This window comes from Tachypleus tridentatus, chromosome 6 (assembly GCF_004210375.1).
Source record: "Tachypleus tridentatus isolate NWPU-2018 chromosome 6, ASM421037v1, whole genome shotgun sequence".
NCBI classification, from domain to species: domain Eukaryota; kingdom Metazoa; phylum Arthropoda; class Merostomata; order Xiphosura; family Limulidae; genus Tachypleus; species Tachypleus tridentatus.
Window position 1 is genome coordinate 167919349 of NC_134830.1, and position 21815 is coordinate 167941163.

The 21815-nt window shown below is 32.8% G+C and overlaps 1 protein-coding gene across 4 annotated transcripts in view; it reads right to left on the bottom strand.

Annotated features, from left to right (window-relative positions):
• The window catches only part of bug (thioredoxin domain-containing protein bug), a 34937-nt gene extending 15321 nt beyond the window's left edge, over positions 1–19616 (bottom strand). For 2 of the 4 annotated variants that reach the window (XM_076509507.1, XM_076509506.1), the window contains exons 1-5: positions 19286–19328; positions 18705–18818; positions 10422–10735; positions 5276–5478; positions 4673–4803 (exon numbers count right to left, since the gene is read on the bottom strand). In XM_076509507.1, coding sequence (XP_076365622.1) covers positions 4673–4803; positions 5276–5478; positions 10422–10735; positions 18705–18818; positions 19286–19313 — 790 coding nt within the window. In that variant the 5' untranslated portion in view covers positions 19314–19328. Of the gene's footprint in view, positions 1–4672; positions 4804–5275; positions 5479–10421; positions 10736–18704; positions 18819–19285; positions 19329–19391 lie in introns of those variants that run through there. The other 2 variants (XM_076509508.1, XM_076509509.1) reach the window with 2 other exon arrangements.
• Positions 19617–21815: the final 2199 nt, after the last annotated feature.

Sequence of the window (21815 nt, forward strand, 5' to 3'; positions counted from 1 at the left end):
AGAAAATGCCTTAAAATTAAGTTATTTTGTCCAGTGAGGTCCACCTAGGCAGAACATCCCAGAGAAGTACATTACAAAGTTAATAAGGTATTTTTTCTAATACAGTCCACCAAAGTAAAGGCATACAGAGGAAGCATATCTTAATTGATTATCTAGTTGAGCAAAAACATCCAGGGCAAGCACCAAGTATAACTGAATAAATTATTTGTCTAGTACAGTTCACCTGGGCAAAAACATCCAGAAAAACACAATTAACTGAATAAGTTACTTTGTATGGAAGTAGTTTAACCCTCTTCTCACTAAGATAACCATGATTAAATATCGAAACTCACTCAGAAGGAAACCATCACAGTCCATTACCCAAACAACTTGGAATTGGGAATGAAAAAGACTTCTATGCTTCACTTGAAGAAAGGGAGATGCAGTGGGAAATTCAGAGAAAAAACACATCGGAGACTGTGCAATGGGTGCCTATGATTCCATAATTTTCAAAAACACACCAACCCCAATTAAAAGGTTGGCAATGATAGGCAGAAATCTCCTTCTGCTTTACCCATGAAGTTCATGAGTGGCAGTCCACCGTAGATTGAAACTGATTGACATTGAAAACATACACCACTGGGTAAGCAACAAGTAGTCTTACAGAAACACAATATCTCTACAGAGAGCATTAAACTAGTGTGGGTTTGAGGTAAAGCATGCCTAACCAGGCAACACCTTCCACAAGTTGGAGTCCATAAAAGATGTTTTGATTTGGGAGCTCAAAAAGAAAACATATAGGAAAGGAAGTGGTCACATCTACCCCAGTAAAATGCGACCTAACCGCAATCACCCGAATGCAGAGCTCAGAATCCCCAACCTGCTAAAAATTAATACATGAACAGATATAAATCTGGATGAAGTGAAGGGATCAACTCTTCACTGTTTTCTTAATTATGTCTAACAACAAAGCCAGGGATCTATATGAGCTTGACCCATGGTAATGAAACCCAAATCATTAAAGAGATCACTCACCAAAAGTAACCTGGATGAAAATGGACACATAATTCTGATACTGATAAATATTAGGATGATAAGATCCATAGTTAACAACAAAAAAGAAATTATTCAAATAGAACCATGTATTATGTGTTACTAGTAGTAATAATATATGATGTAAAAACTATCTAATCATACCTAGTTAACAAAGTACTTATATATATATGAAACAAACAATCTAAATGTACCTAGTTCACAAAGAATGTAATAATAATGAATGTGTAAACCAATTAAAGTTATACTGAAAGCACACTAATAAACAATAAGTAACCTACAATTCCTCTATGTATGCCGAGATGGCAATGGACACTTTATTAAGTCGTACATTGACAAAAATGTGAAAAACAAGGTATATAGTGAACTATGACAAGAAAAACAAATTACTCAAACAGAACAATGAGTTAGATGCTAACAGTAGTAAAGATATGTATCTGACACACTTAGGTAATGTACTTGTACTAAAAAAAATCAAAATCATGAAATTTCACGAATCTACTATGCACGTAATGTTAACGAACATGCAAAATTATTAAATTAAACAAAAGTAAAAAGTAATAATTAACACCTAACATCTAGTTCATCAAAAGTAACTTAGATGACAAATGACATGTCAATATTGAACTAAACAGAGTCAAAACATTGATGATATGAAATATAACTCTCCCTTGTGTAAATAAACACAAAGCCACATAAACAATATCTCAACCACACTTATTACAGGTACACAAACCAGGTGTGTATGTTGAAAAACTTATGACAGATACCCTGGAAAGAGGAACAATTTTTCACCAAAGAAAATGACATGGCAGCATGGTAACAAATGGAAGGTGTCAGAAAAAACAAAAGAAATTCCTAAGTGTCTACTCATTTTTATATTCTTTCTCAGAAACACTGTTACATAAGAAGAAAAAATCACCAGCCAAATATATGAATCAGGCTCCTTACAAACTAAAGATAAATACCTCCTCAACAGAGAGTCAAACTTGATTAAATGGGAAGTCATTACTTAGATTAACTGGAAGTTCATACAATGATTTATTATAATTTTGTAAGAAATAAATGCAAAATAAATTGTTGAAACAAGTGAAAAACACAGTAAATAAAAACTGTTGAAAAAACACTGAAATGGTAAAGATGAACATTCATCAGTAGTGGCCACATGTATCATAAAAAACATACATCTAAGCACTGCTGTGCCAATCAAGAAACTGAGAATTGAACAGGAATAGCAGTGGGTGCCAGCATAATGGCACAATACTACTGATCAGAGTAGTGACACATGTTCATGTTTAGAAACGACAAGAAATCGACAGAGCATAATGACTGCTGTGCTGGCGGCAAACATTTTTCTTTAGAAGAACTGAGATAGCTTTAAGCAAGGAATATAAGACTGTTTCAAAAACTAAGTAATCCTAAACTATCATATCTGAAGATAACTACCATAGTAAAAGGTATTTAAAAACAACCTGCAAACACAAAAATTTGTCTCATATCAAAACAATCAATTAATTGATATGAACTGACTACTGGTAGAAAGATTAATTGATGGTCAGATTTCACTAATTCTTTTTTCTCCAGTCAATGAGTTTATGAGTAAAATCACAGAATATTTCCTGTCAACCACATTACAACTGTCATATCCAATACCAAAACCAGTTACACTAAATGCAGCAAAGATCAGTTATGAATTTAAATTTTTGTCTGAACACTAAATCATTTCAACTGACAGAATACCATGACACGATTTATTTCCAAGATTCTACATTTTTGCTTATGAAAAGAAATATTCCCATAATTTAATTTTGAATTATTAACTTTTTTTTCCAAACAGTGGTGGCATTGTTTTCAGATGTTGTCATAATCTTTGTTTATTATAATGTGAAACACAACATTGCTGTCTCCTCTAAGCAGTATTACCAAGTTTCTTTGATGTGAGAAAATACATTATTGCTGGATTGAGCATTTTCTTTGGCTTTCTATCCATGTAAACAGCTGAACTTCTCGACTACCATATACTTTCCTACCACCTTCATTTTGATTCTATTTAGTAAACACTATTTTACTGCCTCTGATGATTTTTATGAGAAACTACAAGCAACTTCAACTGAACTCTGTTGAAAGCCACAACACTACTGTATCTCTAAAGTATGTTTACATTTTTTCTGTTATGTCAAATAACATAGAGGGAAGGTTACTGTGTTAGGCCTCAACAATATTATGGAAAATTATAACTAAAGTTTTATTAGCCTCAAAAAACATGATTTTACATTATGTACAATTTGAAAAATTAAAATGGGCATATTTAACAATGTAAATACAGATTGTTTAGACTGATACCCCATTAACCTTTAAACGGCAGTCACCATCAATTGATGCTGCTATGTGCAACATTCTTGCTGTTTGAAAGTTAAAGAAAGTAACAACCACAGAAATTGTTTGTCTATTTTATCATTACCAAAGCCTGCAATGGATAATTCACAAGGTATCGAGTTTTAAAAAGATAATTATCTCATTTATTTGTTCATCACTAAAATCTAGAGTACGTAAGAACCTAATTCATGATATTTGTACCAAAATTAGTTTAAAAGATCATACTTTTAGGTTTCCAGAATTGTTATACTGTTTATACAGCTAGCCCTAAGGTGGCAACATTAAGCCACCAGTACAGATACAAATGTTTACAGTTTATATTTCTTAACTTTTCTGAACATTAACACCATATGTAAACAGTTGGTAAACACTTAAATTTTGAATGTGTAACTGAAAACTCAAAAAAAAAACAACAATTTATTATTATTACAATGTTTAAGGTAAATATAATACATATTTAACAAATAATATAACATGTGAATTATGAAATGGAGAAATAATGATTTTTTTCTTGTCATTAAAACATTGGAAAGCACAAATGCTACTTAAGTCAAATAAAACTGAACATTATCATCACTTGAAGATATTATACGATGCTGGAGATATAGTGCCAAACTCATCAACTTTATAGTAGGAATAAGTCTATTGAAATCATCTTATCTGCATTGGTTACTTGGTGTTTGAAATAAACAAGTAAAAGGCTCAATGATAATAACTAAAAAGCAAAAGTAGTTGTTAACAGACTGTTGATGCCCTGTGTTTAGAATTATGAATAGTGCTATACTATCTGGACTGGAGAATGAAAAGCCTGAACTTCTTCAAATATTAAGCTCTAATGTGTAAATCAAGTCAAAGTACTACATTCTATACCTCTCAAGCACTTTCAGTTGGTTTATATTAAACAACACATCACATTAACATGCCTACCAAAAGCTTTTCATTAATTCATCTTAAGCACGAAAAAATAAATTATGAAGACTTATTCATGCTTTCTAGAATATAGCTAATCATGTGAACTTATCAAACTTAAAAAAAAAATCAAACAATTTAGATGTCTTAAACTGTTAAAAGTACCAACTGACATGTTACAAAGAGCCTTAGTATTTGTAATGGAATTGATAACCTCAACCACAGCATCACTGGAAAGATTTATGAAATTGTTACCACAAGTAACATGAACATACAATTATATGTTAATATAGTATTCCAACCTTTATCAACACTGCATATAATAACAAAATACGTTTTGCAATTTACATCATACCTGTATATTTAGTCAGAAATACAGCAAAATTTTCAATCTGAGCTTCTGAGCCATTGAACTTTGCTATTGGTTTTCCTTTGTGAAATAACAGCACAGTAGGTACACCAACAAGACCATATCTCATGTTGAGGCTAAAAAACAATTATTAACAAGCTATGAATATCTACACTCCATATGAAAATCAACTACAACTCTGTATAATACCAATTTTCTGTTGAATATCAAAATATGTTACAGATAGCTCACAAACCACTAAATCTAAGTGTTTCAAAATTCTGAAAAATTAAGAACAGCTGGCATTAAAGAGAAAACACTTATAATTAACATTAAACACTTATAATTCTGACATGTGAAAGATAGAGAATTTTGTGTAGTTTTACATAAATATTGTGTAAGCATTTACAAAGTCAGATAAATCTGATAAACAAAGTTGTGAGTTCAATTTATTTGAGAACTAATATAAAACAAATAAACCTAAATCAAATAGAATATTTTTAAAACTACTGCTAAATTCCCACATTCACAAAACTTTTAACACAAAAACTACAGCTCAATAATGTGTATAAGGATTATATGAAAACTCTTTACTTCTATGCTACTTACCCTGAATATGTTGCAGTGTCTAAGGCTAAAAAATGGACATATGGAAAAACTCTAGCCAAAGCATTGAAATGTGGTGCTGTTTTAGCTGAAAACACACACCATGGAGAATAGAACAAAACCACCACACACTCACTATCATTTTTTTCAGTAGGAGTTAGGATGTCAGTAAGAGTACTGCTATTTACTAGCTGGACTTGTGGTACCTAAAAACAAATTTTCTGTTTAGTTACCCAAAGATAAATTATAAATGCAAATCAATAAATTTTAGTTCAAAAGAAAAAAATACATCAGAGTTAAGAAGTACATATTATAAAGTTAACTAAACAATTTTATTAAATGAATTTTAAAAAGTAACTTTTTCAAAACAAAATTTCACTACTTTATCAAAATTACACAAGCAAAGCATCCAATGTTTTGCAGAAATATATCTTGCATTATTTCCAAGTGTAGTTAATTTTCTAATTTTACACTGATACTGAAATATTTTTAAAATAATTTTCTTGTAAATAAACATACCAAATTTTAAAAGATTGTCCTTTTTAACTCATAGTTAACTAATAGCAATTGGTTTGTTTTGAATTTCTCACAAAGCTACTCGAGGGTTATCTGCACTAGCCATCCCTAATTTAGCAGTGTAAGACTAAAGGGAAGGCAGCTAGTCATCGCTACCCACCGCTAACTCTTATACTACTCTTTTAAAAATGAATAGTGGGATTGATCATCAACTGTTCACATCACAACACTCCACCGCTGAAAAAACGAGCATGTTTGTTATGACAGAGATTGGAACACACGACCATCAGATAACGAGTCGAGTGCCTTAACCACCTGGCCATGCCGAGCTGAACTAATAATGATAATACAGATTAAATAGCATGTTTTATTTTTATCAGTACATAAAGAATGCCCTTGCTTGTCTGTTTAGAACACAACCTGATGTTGCCTGAAAATAACAAATGTCTTATTTATGAAGTGATAAACAATGTCTTTCACTTTCATAGACTACAGATTTATACTTCTATACCTATTATCACCAGAATAATTATTTTAGTTAATAAATTTTGTATAAACTTAGCATATAAAAATAATTTAAATTGCTTTAGAGAAGGCCATAAAATGAATTTCAATTATTTTCTATATGTATATATCAATATTTACTAAAAGTTATATTTTCTTCACATATTGATTTTTTTTTTTTTCAACCATATCTTTTCAAAAGAAACTGTTATTGCAATAAAAATTCTGAAAAATACTATTTGGTTGAAGCAGAAATCAAAGCTTTCCGATACATTTATATCACAATTCTTGATATGGTTGCATTCAATTCAACAGCCTTGCCCTTGAACATTTATTTACAGGAGCCTTTAAAGTTAGTAAATACTTTTATGAAATGAAACCTTTTACAACTAGTACAGTTAATTTTGCTACTTACAAATTTGTTCTTACAATAATACTTACTAGTTGTGATAAAATGTTTTTTTGTGTATTACAGGAATGATCTTGGATTAATTATTTATCATGATTTTGTATTTATAATATCACTCCTGTCTTTATGTTTCTTGTAACCTGTTTAATTTTAAAATTAGCTCTTTGTTGAAATGTTCATTTTTACCACTGAAGAGAGTAGCCTTAAGATTACAAAACTAGATTAGGCATAACAATAACTGCATAAATGAAAATATAGGAACTGATTTTTATTTCTGTATACATACAAGTAAAGTATGTAGGTATGTATGTATGTATGTATGTATGTATGTCTCACATTTGCATATCTACAAAAACAAAAAAATAAAAACATTAAGCTTGAAAAAGATTTAAAAAATATTAAATATTTATATTTTGGTTTATTTTTGACTGATAAAAGTTAAAAATCTAGGAAAAACTAGTTCATCGTAAGACATTTTTTATTTGATGCGATATGATTTAAAACTACAGTTGGAATACAGACAAACTATCCTTTTCTGTGATTATTGTACTTGTTGTTTTGTCTTTCCTTCTATCCACTAGAATAGATGTTCTTTGGATATATGAAAGACATATGGATATATAAAAGAAACACCAATGAAATAAACTTTATTTTCAATAAAAACAAAGAGATATCTAGTTCCAATTCTCCATCCATAGTCCTGCTTTCTGTAATTTGTGTAATAAAACATACATACATACATATTGCATTTTATAAACTGTAACCAATGATGTTAACTGTAACTTAATGATGTTACATAAGTGAATCGCAAATTTACTAAAAAACATAAATTTGTATTGTACATTGGTTGTGCTTCTGAAGGTGTTTTATTTATTTGATTTGTTTACATACACAGTTACTCTGAGTTTCAGGCTTCCAGGGAGACAAGAAATTCCTTTAGAAACATTTCTCTTTCCACTAGTAATTTGTTTCTGTGCTCAGCCCTTCAAGTGTTCACATTATGAAATTGTAGAATTCTGTCCTGTAATATGCAGCTGACCTTAAATGTGATAATGGAAATTAGAGTTTTTCTTCAAGAATAACCGATTCTACATGTTCGTGGTACAGCAAACATTTCTTATTGTTTTTTATGCTTCTATTGGAGTCCTAAATATGGAACTCTTAGTACCTCTGATTTCTAAAATTGCATCATTTTTAATAAACCTACCAAGTAAACAACTTTTTTATATCACACACAAACACTGTCCTCAACAATGTTCCCAGTAAAGTTCTCAAGACCTCTTACAGTGTTCTTTTCATTCATTTTCATACTGTATTCTGTTGCTTTAATAATGATGTTATACAAATAACAATTTTTGATTTTTTACTATATTTGTGCAAGTTTTACAAAAGTATGATAGGACCCATTTCTCAAGTAGTTTCATAAATGTGAAACACTATTATTTTGTTCAGCATTGTACCTGATGGCTCCTGTAACATATTACTTCATTCAAAATACCCTGTCCTCCATCAGAAGTCCAGGATAGTATACTCATCTAATGTTCTTATAAGAGTAAAAAGTGTCTGTATTTTATTAAATTGAATGCTTTGCACCTTCAAAGTTTTCTACAAAGTGTCCATATGAGACTCCTTCTATAATCTTCATATATTCACCAAAATCTCTGTCACCGATCATTTTTCTAAAATGCAATCAATGCATGGCTTTGGTTTTCCTAAACCATTCTAAAATACCTGTTTCCATGATAAAAGAGGATCTATTCCAGTTCTTATAGTACACATGATCCATTTCTGTTTGTTGCCTATTAGCAGTGGTTCAAATACAATAATGCTTGTATCTAATACCTAAAAACAAAAGTTTATTCATCTATAACAAGAACTGCAACCATCAAAATCAACATTTCCAACTTCTAAAACCATTTGTCTCTCTAACCTCTGTTCTTCCAAAAAGACTTCCTGTAACTGAAAAATAAATATAATTCTATCACCAAAACAAATATATGCATTCAAAGTATAACTTTCAAGATATTTTGGAATGACTGACAAATATTAGCTTCACATATTGTTTCCATTATTCAAGCAATGTTACTGTAATATCTTAAATCTGTCACTGTCTTTTAAAGTCATTTATTTATACCATTAAAAACTCCCCTTGATTCAAACAGCATTACAAACTTCTATCAATTTATGAACTTTATGAATTTTCACAGAAACACATCAGTATCTACATTTGAAATAAAATATACTTTCTAGACCACTCCAACTTTCTTTATCAGCAGTAAAAATTCTCCTTTCTCAATTTATAATAACGCAGTGCTAGTTTCCTTACTTATAATACAAATGACAACTTGTGTCAACTATTAAAACATACACTTAAATGCTGTTAGTCCTGGATCATTCACTTTAACAGATAGAGGAAGTCCATTCAAGTATAGCAAGGTTTTACCACCACAATAAATCATTGAAGAAATATGACAAAATCAAAAGCAGTAGACAAAGAAAAATATAGTATACTGATTGACTTGAAACAATGAAGTTGATGTACTCAATCTAAGGATATAAATAATGAAATATAATAACATTCATTCATATGAAAGCATTCTAGAAGGTCAAATTCCCTCATGTATTCTCGATCTGGAAAGCTAACTAAAAAGATGAAATTCCTGAAGCAAAGTTAAATTCCTTACAAATGCAGAAATATCATTTTTATCCATGTTGTCATGAATAAATATTACAGTTCTTATAAATACCAATAAGCATGTCAATGAGAGGTTCTTTGTTCAGTTTCAATCAATGAAATATTTCTATTCCTATCTAGTTGTACACTGTCACGACCATATGTATAGATTAATAAATGCTTTAATCTTCTTACCTGGTTTCAGTGAATTTATTCCATTCACTAACACTGGTAACATGGCCATTCTCTGCCAACTTCAATACAAGCATTCTGTTCACTATTACCATTGGCCATTATTCATCACTTCTGGAATTTCAACATCAGCACAATTTTCTTCACCAGTAAAAATAATTTTAATTTTTTTAAAGTTCTATCCCCAGCTGTTTCTTTTACTTTTAACCAATTCTCATTCAAATCTAGACTTTTAGTTCAAAAACTGCAGTTTTCATTAGACTCTTCTATAAATTGAGAAAGGTTAGGGCTTTAGCCTTTTGCTTCATGTTACGATTAAGTTTAAACTGGTATTACTGGTTAAAACAGATATTTACTTTAAATTACATATATAAAAAACTTGTGTTATCATAAACAATGAAAATCTTAGTTTTCACCATCAAAATTCTCAGTTGATATACGTACACTTTAGTTACTTTCTACATATCATATAATATAAACAGTGATACATTTTCACCAGGAAGATGAATTTAGATCTATTGGCCTTCTCACAATGAATAAGCAGTCATAGGAATAGTCCATTTATAACTGTAATATGTCACAAGTGTTTTATACTTGTTTGCACATAGATTGATTAACAGAAGTAAAATAAAAGAGTCACTCACCATAAAGAAATTATTATTGGTGGGAATTATCAAGTCAGCCACTAGCTAACCTTAAATAAGACACTGATCATTAACATCATGAACTCATCCTATTAGGAACACCAGCAACCAATAATAATCTATATTCATATTTTACTGCCCTATTGCACTGATAATCACTAATACAGTAGGGTTTACGAAAACTAATCTATAGATACTGTGTTAGCTTACCTCATCATTTTCCAGTTGTTTCTTAACACATGTGACTTTACTATCAGAATCATTTGTGGATGAGGAATTCTTAGTTTGAGTTTCATTTCCAGGTGCTTCGTTGCTGTTAATCTCTTCATCTACATTTTCTTCTTGTGCAACAGTTGTTTCTTTTATGGTTATCTCAGATTGTTCTTTTTCAGGAAGGCTTTCACTGTTGGCATCTCTACCATCCACACTACCTAGTTTTAGAATCTGGTCTCTATTAGAAGCATGTGTCTCCTCCAATGTCCTTGTCTTTTCAACATCACCATAATTATTGAAGGGAAGTTCATCTAACAATTGTAGATAAACAGTTATTAACCTACCTACTCTCAAAAACAAACTCATTTTGTTAAAAATCTTATTCTATAGAGAACCACTATTAATGGAACATCATAAAATACTATAACCATATGGAGTGTCTTCAATAACTTTACATTTTCTCATTCTGTTGTTGTTTTTAAAAGCCTGGGGCCTTCATGCTAATCATTTTTCCAGAAAATCTCAAACTTCAATAAGATTAACCCTCACCATTTTTTTCTCAATACAATATATTTTAGAAAAGAGTAATCCATGTCAAAAAGCTAAACACATCAATTCCAGAATTATTTTGGTAGTTTTCCTCTTAATACTTCCCAATAATATCTTGTCTCAGATAAGACCAAACCTGTAGACAATACTCTAAATGAAATCTAACTAGTGATTTATATAAAAAATGTAGTTACCTCTTTTAATTTGGAGCCAATATGTAGAAAGTGCATTCTAAAATTCTGTTAGTATTGTTACTAGCATCTGAGAACTGACTGATGGGAATAAAAAGCCAAACAAATAGGCATTAAGTTCAAATGCATATTTGTGACAAAGATTGAGAACTGACTCTGCCAGATGACTAGACAAGACACAATCCCAAGGAGGAGGAAAAGAAACTGTTAAAGATTACAGGGGAGAAGTGGATCAGAACTTAATGCACAGACCCCCTAACAGAACCTATACTCCCACGAATCAACTGTGAAAGGTTTCCAAATGGCAGGAAAGAAATGTAACCTGGCTCTAACTGCTCACTCAAAAGAAATGCATCCTGTCACTAATAACAGCAAGGCCAAGAAAAATAGGCATAAGAAAGGGAATGTTGAGAGTATGGATTGGGGCAAGGCAAAGAAGGAGCACAGGGCATTCAAACAGGCAAAGGTTGAACAGAATCAGTAGGGCAAGATAAATGAGAAGCAAAGGAGGGCAGAAAAGAATGTAATCACAACAATGACTCTGAACTAAAAAAACTCAAGAGACCCCCAAAACTATTTCAGGCAGAAACAGGTCTGAGAAAGTTCCATTATGACAAAAATGGATTGGTTGGTTGGTTGGTTTGGCATTTTATCACACAAAACAACTAGGCTATATGTGCCAAACATGCAGTAAACAAATTAAAAGTAAAATTATTAAAATTCATAAAAAGGAATCATGTTAAAACAAAGAAAGTAAAGTAATAAAAGTTTTAAAGGACTTTCTGTAACATAATTTTAGTTATCATAAATCACAAGGATGACTACGAGTAAGTTCAAACATCAGCACTACTCACCTGAAGTTGGACTTTACAGTCCTGGTTTCAAGTTATTTGACATTACAGCAATTTTCCAATTTCATATCAAACTAATTGTACTTTAATATGTAAAAAGGAATTATAATAAAAAAACAGTCTAATTTATAAATTAAAATGGCCAATGACCTTTAAAAAACTAAAAACATTTGTAAGATGTACATTGTCTCCATCACCAATGATACTGTCCAATGTTAGGGATAAACCTTGGGACAAAAAATATTTAAAATGGTGCTGTTGTTGAAAGTCATAACCATGGTAAGACAGTAAAATGTGGCTTATTCTAACACCAGTTTCACACAGACAACACATTGGTGCATCAGTTCCAGATAAAGAAAATGATGAGTTAAACTGTGACCAATGTGTAGTCTAGTTAAAGCAACTTCCTCTTTCCGAACCTTATGGAAACAGGAGGTGCCAAAGTCCAATAGAGGGTTTTATTTGGAAATGCTTGTTTTCACATTGCTCACTCCAAGTCAACTACCAACTGGTATGAAGCCGAGCCTTGAATACAGGACCACAGTTCTTGTATGGAACAGGCACAGCAGTGATAGCACAGAGCAGACAGATTTAGCTGTGGTGTTGGCAAGCTCATTCCTGCAAATACCAACATGGCCTAGTATCCAGAAGAACTGGATGGAAATAAATGTTAGAGAGAAATAGGTCAGTCAGTTTTGAATATTGGCAACAAAAGGGTGAAAACTAATGTGAAGCAATTCTATGGCCAGTAGAGAACTAAGCAAGTCAGTATAAATAGTGCAATTTGAGTACTGCTTAGCTTCTGTGTGATCCAGGGCACGAGAAATAACATACAGTTCACTAGTGAATGCAGAAACTGTAGAGGGGATTCTGTGCACAACCACCAAACCACAACAAACCATGGCAGAGCCCACACAGTCACCTGATTTCAAACCATCCATATAAATGAAAGTGGAGGGATGATTCGAAAGATGTTCAGTAAATGAAAGTTGGTACTTCCAATTGGGAGTTTCAGCTTTTCTCAAATTATTTAAAGAAAAGTCACATTTTGGGATTACAATAAGCCACAGTAGGATGGGCTGACCAATGGATACAGCAACATTATCCAAGGACAGACTAAATTCATCCAATTGCACCTGGATACAGCAACGTTATCCAGGGATGGACCCAATTCATCCAACTGCGCCTGGATATGAAAGCTAAAAGAAACAAGCATACAAAGAGAGCATATGTCAGTTCCATCATATCAAAGTGGCCATTGTTATTTATGTGTAGGTTAATTGGGTTGATAGCCCTCCTGTTTTCAACCACATCTTTTTTCTTTATTGGAAGGAGGTCTATCAACCTCCATGGATCTTGCCCTGGGTCAGTTAGGCAGGTCTCTCTTGTTGCAAGAATATTCCAGCAACTGAGGGCATGAACGAATGATCACTTTGCATCTTGGGGGGGGAAGAAGATGTAACTGAGAAAATGTCTATACCGGGAACTAAACATTGCTGGAATGAATGTTAGGGACAGAGATGGGTGTTGATATAGTACAAAACCACTGTAGTAGTGGAACAAAGTGCAGCAGCATGCATCCAAGATAAAGTGGAGAGCAGTAACTTTTGAGCCTCAGGATAAGTGATGTTTTGAACCATTTTCAAACATTGCACATCTTTCTTCCAGCCACTTAGCAAAAGAATGAAAGTAGGATGAGTGAAAGCCATTACAATTGACACAATGGGAGTCTGTTTCACACTCACAGGCATTGTGGTCCTTCCCACAGCAATGAGCACACATCAAGGAACCATGACATGATGTCTAAGTGACTGAACCACTGACACTAGAAATATCCAAGAAGGTTTGAAATATATAGCCATACCTTGCAATTAAGATAATCTGCCTTGATGATGGCAAGTAGATGTGGTGATATGTAAATGTCAAAATGATCATCATCATAATTCCTTCTTTGCAAGTGGAGATACGCCTCACTGCAGAAATCCATGGATGGAGAAACAAGCAAAGCTCTGACTCGGGGATGTTCTTCAAATCCCTCTTAACAATAACTCCTTGTCACAAATTCAAAGTAGCATGGGGAGTAGCCTCAATGGATATATCCCCAATTGCCTTTGACTGCAGGAGGAGTTCACTGTGCTTAGGAGTGGATGTTTCCACCAATATGTCACCAGAGCAAAGCTTTTTAACTGACTTATGAGAGTCAGCAAGTCCCTCTAGTTTCTTCTTAATAAAAAAAAGGAGACATCTGCCCTTAAAGTTTGTTTGAAAGAGAATTTAATACAAGAAAATGAGGTACAGGTGTCACAGATGCTGAAGATTGCTGCTCAGAATCTTCAAAATGTGGTTGTTTACCTAAGGACAATTCACTATTTAAGTTTTAATTTGGGGAATCCAAAATAAAGAAAGATAATTTCGGTGCCCAATGTCCCCACCCGCCATGAAGCCATACGAGGGTATACACTACAGTGCCAAAAAAGAACACTGCAGCAATACCATGGTTCTCTAAGCAATATGCCCAAACACCAGCATCAGGTATAATGTCCACAACACCTGCTGAAAACATCCAACACCTGTACTTGGTTAACCTTAGCCAGAGTGGACCAGCTGACTGACCCTAGAGGGGCCACCCGAAGGGTGCCCGTTTACAGAAATTCAAAGCTGAAGAGGTGTGTTAGGGTTGGACCCCCTCAACAACTAGAATCCTCTCCTCTCCTTCAAGAGTTGCCATGCATAGCAAACACATGGCTGAATGTCCAAATTCCAGAAAAGATAAACTGAAAGAACAGAACCTTCTCTTGGAAGTCCCCTCACCATGTACAGGAATCCACACTCAGGGGACAAAAATGGAACATGCATCCCTCCTGAGTAAATCTCAACAACACAAAATCTGAGTGATGAAGGACAAGGCTGAGGTTGAAAGCCTGGCCATAGTAAACCCCAGGAAGGTCTGGAGATAACTGCAAAAACAAAAGAACACATAAAACATGGTCAATGTAGTGTAACTCACTAAATTGGGACCTATTAAAATGAAGCAAAGCATCAAAATTAGAAGCACATTGGTAAGCAAAAGGGAATTGGTCCAAAAGCCAAGGAAATTGAAGTGTTCCTATTCCTGACTGTATTTAAGCAGCAAAATATTGGTCTGGAGGTAACTGCAAAAACAAAAGAACACATAAAACATGGTCAATGTAGTGTAACTCACTAAATTGGGACCTATTAAAATGAAGCAAAGCCTCAAAATTAGAAGCACATTGGTAAGCAAAAGGGAATTGGTCCAAAAGCCAAGGAAATTGAAGTGTTCCTATTCCTGACTGTATTTAAGCAGCAAAATATTGAATATGAACAAGAAGATCAGGAGAGAGAAGAAAATAATAGCAATTGAAAAAAAGCTCTCTCCAAGGAAATATTAGGTAAAAGAATCAAGCAGTCAATTGTGACAAACATGATAAATAAGGTGTTAAAAATGCATGGTTAGCAAACTCTTTGAGCTGACTGTATGCAGAATGTCAGAGGCAAAAAAAAAAGGGGGGCAGGAAAAACCAAGTTGAAATTGTTCTCCCCCTAACAAAATGTTTCTCAGAAGATTGATCTTGGAAAGGTAGTGGAAATGAGCAGAAGAAGCAGTGAAAGACTGGTCAAGGAAAGAAATTCTGAAGCTGAATCTCAAGTGTGTATTGTTGCACCAAAAGGTGAATTTTCTGCATCACATAATTAACTGAAAGGAAGTGTTTAGACTCAAAGATTTATTCTGTCCAGATATGGGCAACACCAAAAAACCTGTACAAGGCAAAAGGATTTCTTGGACAATGTTCTAAATATTAATGTTTTGTAAAATCATTCTCCCACAGTTTATCCACTATAGAAATTATATGAAAACTCAAATAAGTTTTTGTTGCACTGCTGATTACAAACAAGTATAAAACTAACTGAAGAAAGAATAAAATCACTATTCATGTATTGAGATAACTAACATCTTGAAGATCCACTCATTTCAGATACAGATGACAATGATTTTATAGTGGATGCAGCATCATAAGCACAACCTGCAACTGCCTATTATAATATGCAATAAATGATGCAGAATAGGGGTAATATCTAACTCAGAAAGAACCCTAGGTTATTTTCATCAATACTTGTATGGACACTATGGACAGATAATACAGCATTAAAGTAACTGGTGAATTCCTATAATCCATAAAGTCAGATGGCCAGGAACTTTAACAGTGTGAACCATCCTAAACAGAACCATAAAATTGCTCAAACATTATCTCAAACAATTTTTACAAAAAATGTAAACACTGTCAAAAGAGGAAAGCAAATGATAGTAAATATTACTAACCTGAAGTACAAAGAACATCGTTCAAGATGGATAATTCTTAAAGGATGATGAAGAATTAATGTGTTCCAACAATCAACTGAAATAGGCTTAGGCAAAAAATGAAAGTGAAACCAATTATGTGGTAAAGAATAATGCAAAAGAACTTTGATACTCAAGCAAAAAATAAGTCTGACAACAATTATTCAGTGTATCAAGAATAGTGCAGAAAAACCCTCATGATTAACAGTCACTCCATACATCTGAAAGATCTAGATATACTTGACACAGTGGGACTTATTATACCTACAAGAACCTTTTTATCTCATAAACAGTAAATTATCAGTGAACAAAAACAAGAACTGCAAATGATACTTTCACAGTCTATGAATTCAGAAGCACTCTGTTATCCCCACAACCTTTAAAAAGGTTGACAATGTTGTAAAGAATTGCTATAAACAATGTGAATTATGATACAGGCAAAAATGTCAACAAAATACAGCAAAAGTATCTTCAGTAGTATCATGGTAGTGCACCACTTGAGAGAACTGCTGTCAACATGCTTGGTCCTATGTCACAGAATAATAAAGGAAATAAATAAACCATGCCAAAAGAAAATGCTGTTTCAAAACAGGAATCAGAAACTACCAGTAACATTTATCAATGAATTAGTTTCAAGATTTTGGGTGCTTAAGGAACTTCACTCATATCAGGAGCAGTGCTTTTAATCAACTTTATTTGCAGAAATGGAAGTCCTTGGAACCAAAAAGTCTAGGAAAACAACCCTTCAACCATCTTCTGAAGAAATGGTGTAGAAATAGAACCAAGCACAATTAAACTAACTGGCCATTCATATGGGTGGATATTGAAGTAAATAAACCTGAAGCCAAAATATTCTACTGCTACTCAGAAATTATCAAGTGGTGATATGAGAAGCTACTGACAACACACACTCACCACTGGTGTTTGGGAGAGAACTTTAAGTGCCGATGAACCCTCTGTACTCACATCCAGCAGAATGTCACTCAACAGAATATATAAACTAAGGAACACCATTAATTTAATACATGACTTTACCAGGGAAAGAAATCAGTTATTCATAAAATAAAAAAATCACTATGTTGTATGTGTAAGCAAACAAGTGTGTATGTGTGTGTATTTATTGCAAATTGTAGTGTCTGTCCACGCGTTATTCTACCTCCTGTTTGAAAAGCTGTGCATGCAAGCTAACAAAGCCCAACAGTCACTTTTGAAATGACAGGAGAACAGGCTTGGATAATGTTGATGCCAAATTGTATTTCTCAAGCAGAATATTTTGTTACTAAATTTTTAGGAACTAATCATGCTAACATTCACATTTTAAAATGTGACATAACTTAAATAATAAAAATGTAGATTTACCGTATGTTATTGCCTTGTGGCTCTTAGCATAACTGAAATGCTCAACAATAACTTTTCATGATGGGTGATATAAGTAACTCGAAGGTTTTGCTCTGAGTGAAACCAAGAATGCAACTCAACATTTTTAGGCCAATTCCAAATGCCCACTACGGAGACAGCCACCAGTTGATTTGCCCAACCATCAATCTAGGGAGTAGTTCTCCACTGACAAGGAGTCATCCCAACTGCATAACACCCAGAAAAGAAAATTACCAATAAGACTTGGGCAATGTAGTGTACTTTGTACTACAACTGTACAAAGATGAATTGTAACCTTCACAATCCAGATAAGGAGCAGTGTTGTTTGTCAGCTATATTTTCATTTAAATATTTACTTGCTAAAAATGATGACGATGCAAAATATAGAAATCCAGTGAAAGTCAAGGCTTTAGCAGAATCTGGAAACTTCTTGTATTACACTAAAAACAAGTTAGATTATATAAATATCAAGATTAGTGAACTAGTTATTGAGTTCACTGAATAAGTTAATTAGTTTAGTTCAGTGTCAGTCAATGGGTCAGACAGTGATTTAATTACTAAGCTAAACAGAGACAGTCAACGTGCTTGTTACCAATCAGCAAAAAATTTCTACATGTAAGTTTGCAAGTTAGGTGTACATTAGTTTTGAATTTCTGTTGAAATGCTGATTGTAAACTTAGGCCTACTAGTAAATGTAACCTATATAATATGTTATTAAATAAATTAATCTGTTATTGTTGTAGTGACTGAATTTTGCATTATTTTTACCAACTAATACACAAGAATTTACCCGCAACAGAACAAAGAACACATTACAAATAAATGGATTACTTACCTTTTAAATACAAGCATTTCACATCACAGTTTAGTTGCTTTAAATGTTAAACTAAAACCAGAAAACAATAAGACATCAACATACAAGGAAAATTTACAGAAAATTTTCAGTATTATTTACTTTTTGTTAATTCATTTTCAGCACCAAAAACATTCAGACATGATGTTCCAATAACTGCTCCCAAAAAAACAGCTTTCCAGCTCTTCATTCTTCTCTCATCATAACGTTCATTTCCTAAACAAAAGATAATAGTGTATTATTACTCCTTATTTAGGTATCAATATTTTATCATTTTTATGTACAACAGTGGATGTTATTACTAATAACATAAACTTTTCAGACATTCAACAACTAATTTATCTTTACTTTTAGGATTGGTTGGTTTCGTGTTTTGTGGCACAAAGCAACTAAGTTATCCACATCTTCTCTTAGAAAGTATAATGCTACACTATTTAAATTCATAAATTACACTAAACAACCTAATACTACTAATAGTAGTAAGTTAACCTAATACTCTCTAGTAAAATTATATTACCAATAACACAACTTTCTGTAATTAACCTCTATACCACCAAATCCTAATTTAATAAACTAATCCTCTCTCCCACCAAAAAAATAACATATAAATTTTCTGGAGCAAATTTAAGAAAGGAAGAACACAGTTTATGCATTAATATTTGAACATAAAACAGAACACAAACCGCTTATAAATTCACTCTTCCATTTCATAGTAGCACACTAGTACTAGTAATGTACTACGACTAGTGTTAATAGTATTGAATTATTATATTAATTATAATACAGTACCTAATGCTCATGTTAAAACAGGTCTGATATTGATAAGTAACAAACTATTTGGTACTGAAACACAGTTAACCAACATTAAGTTTAATCTTTCTACATAAACAGTGTTAACTTGTTAACATACACTAACACTATAAAAAAAAAAAAAAATTCGCACCGTTCACTCTCCACTCTAACAAACTAGTATAACATCACCTATTTATAAAATATTTATTGTCTCTTTTAATAAAATGTAATACAAGTTTCTTTATATATAACAAGCTGATGCTCTTAATATGCTGCGAAATTATGATATTTTTCCCTTTCAAAATTTTATTTAAATAAATGTTTTATAAATATGTTTTCTAAAAATTAATTATGACCATGCAACAATATATGTAAAGAGAATAACTATCCTATTTCTAGTATTTCATTTTTATATATATTTGCTCATCTGTTTTAAATATTGCTTGACTAGCATTTTGACTTTTGTATACTTTTAAGCAACGTTCAAACGTTCTTCTTGATAAATCCTTGTAGGTTGAAACATGCGAAAAACTGATTCTCAAAGACAAATTTCTACATGGTTAACTATATGATCCTTCAAATTATGAGTTCTAATGGTAAAGACAATGAATTTTGTTATGAATTTCGAAATATTCTCTTTGGACTGTCTTCCTGGCTTTGGCTTTTTTAATCTGCTGAGCTAAAGAAGTGCGCTTTAAATTTGGGTACTTTCAAAATTGAAATGTGTTGCGGGTAAAACATGCAGTTTATTATACAGTTGTAGCTGAGTATAAAGTTAGATAATTTTGCATTATTACACCTCCTTGACAATCAGGCACATGTAATAGGAAATTTCAGTCAATAAGTATGATTTTTGTCCGCCAATGAATCAAGTGTGGGGTGCCCTTTTACCCCATTCAATTATATTAGGCATCACAATATCTACCAGTGTACCTTCAAGTCTAAATATATGACCAACGTAGCTCATTGCCCATTTTATATACATGTATATAATATTGGAAGAATTTTAAAACAATAAACTTGCTTGTTGCGGGAGAAAATTCAGTCGTTTCGTATAAGTTGCATAGCGATCGGTACCGCAACGGCCGAGATATAGGAGTGACAGACGAGCATCTTTTATTGTCTTCATACAGTAGATTTTTACATTATGACATAAAATATTCTCTCCAATGTTCCTAATATTTAAACAGTTTAGGCAATTACTTGAAAATTGAAATGTTTTAACTGTTTAACACTGATTTAATATGGAAAAATATGATTTATTTTTAAAGAAAAGTGCAGATACATTTACTAAAAATGTACACGTCTTTGTCAGATTAATTAGCTAATATTATTTTCAATATATTTCATCTATGTACACCATAGGATTAACGCGTTGGCTACCTAGGCCCAGGCTTAGGACCATAAAGAGGTCACGCCAGTTATCCAGATAAAAAAAATGGTTTGTAGAATAAGAGAAGTAATAGTGAATTATTATTATTAGCAAATATTACCTGTGCTCAGGTTCCCCAAAAACCTTAATCCGACACTGTCTATATGTGAGAGGTAAAGTAGAGAAACTACTCCAAAGTATTTCTCATAACTATCTTTTAACAACAACAACAAAATAGTTGGAGCACATATCGCCTTTGAAATAATTTAAAGCGAAAAGTTCCAAAACTACAAAAACGAAGATAACAGAAATTTTGGGAGTTTTGGTTCAATGCAAAGTATAAAACAACTGAAGTATTAAAGCAGGGGCTGGGGTAGAATGAAAAACATTTTAAAATCACAGGTTTATGAACGAGCTCATTCCTAACCAGAAATATTAATTACTGGTTGTCTTGTTCTTGATTTTTTTTTCCACCTGCTTAAGCGATTATTGCTTGTTTATTTTAAATTTCGCTCAAAGCTACACGAGGGCTATCTGCGATAGCTGTCCTTAATTTAGCAGTGTACGACTAGAGGGAAGGTAGCTACTCATCACCACCCACCGCCAACTTGTAGGTTACTTTTTACCAAAGAATAGTGGGATTGGGCGTAACATTATAGCGTCCACACGGCTAAAAGGGTGAGAATGTTTGGTGCGAGGGGGATTCGAACTCACAACTCTCAGTTTACGACTCGAACGCCCAAACACCTGGCCATGAGCGACTACTGAGTTTTTTTTGTTTTTTTTTGTAAAATCTATTGCTTCTCCGATACCACCTTCCGGTGACTTAGTATAAAGGCTGAGATCTTTCAGCGCTGTAAATTACGTTTCGATATGAGCTTTAAATAGTCTGTAGTACAACTCTGTAATTAATAACAAACAAACCAAAACTCGCATGGCAGATAAAAGTTGAGTTCTGAGACTGAAAGACGTTTAGACAGAAACTATAAGGCAAACAACTGGCATCAACCGTTGGTAACGGAGCATACTCGAATATAACAATTTGCTGC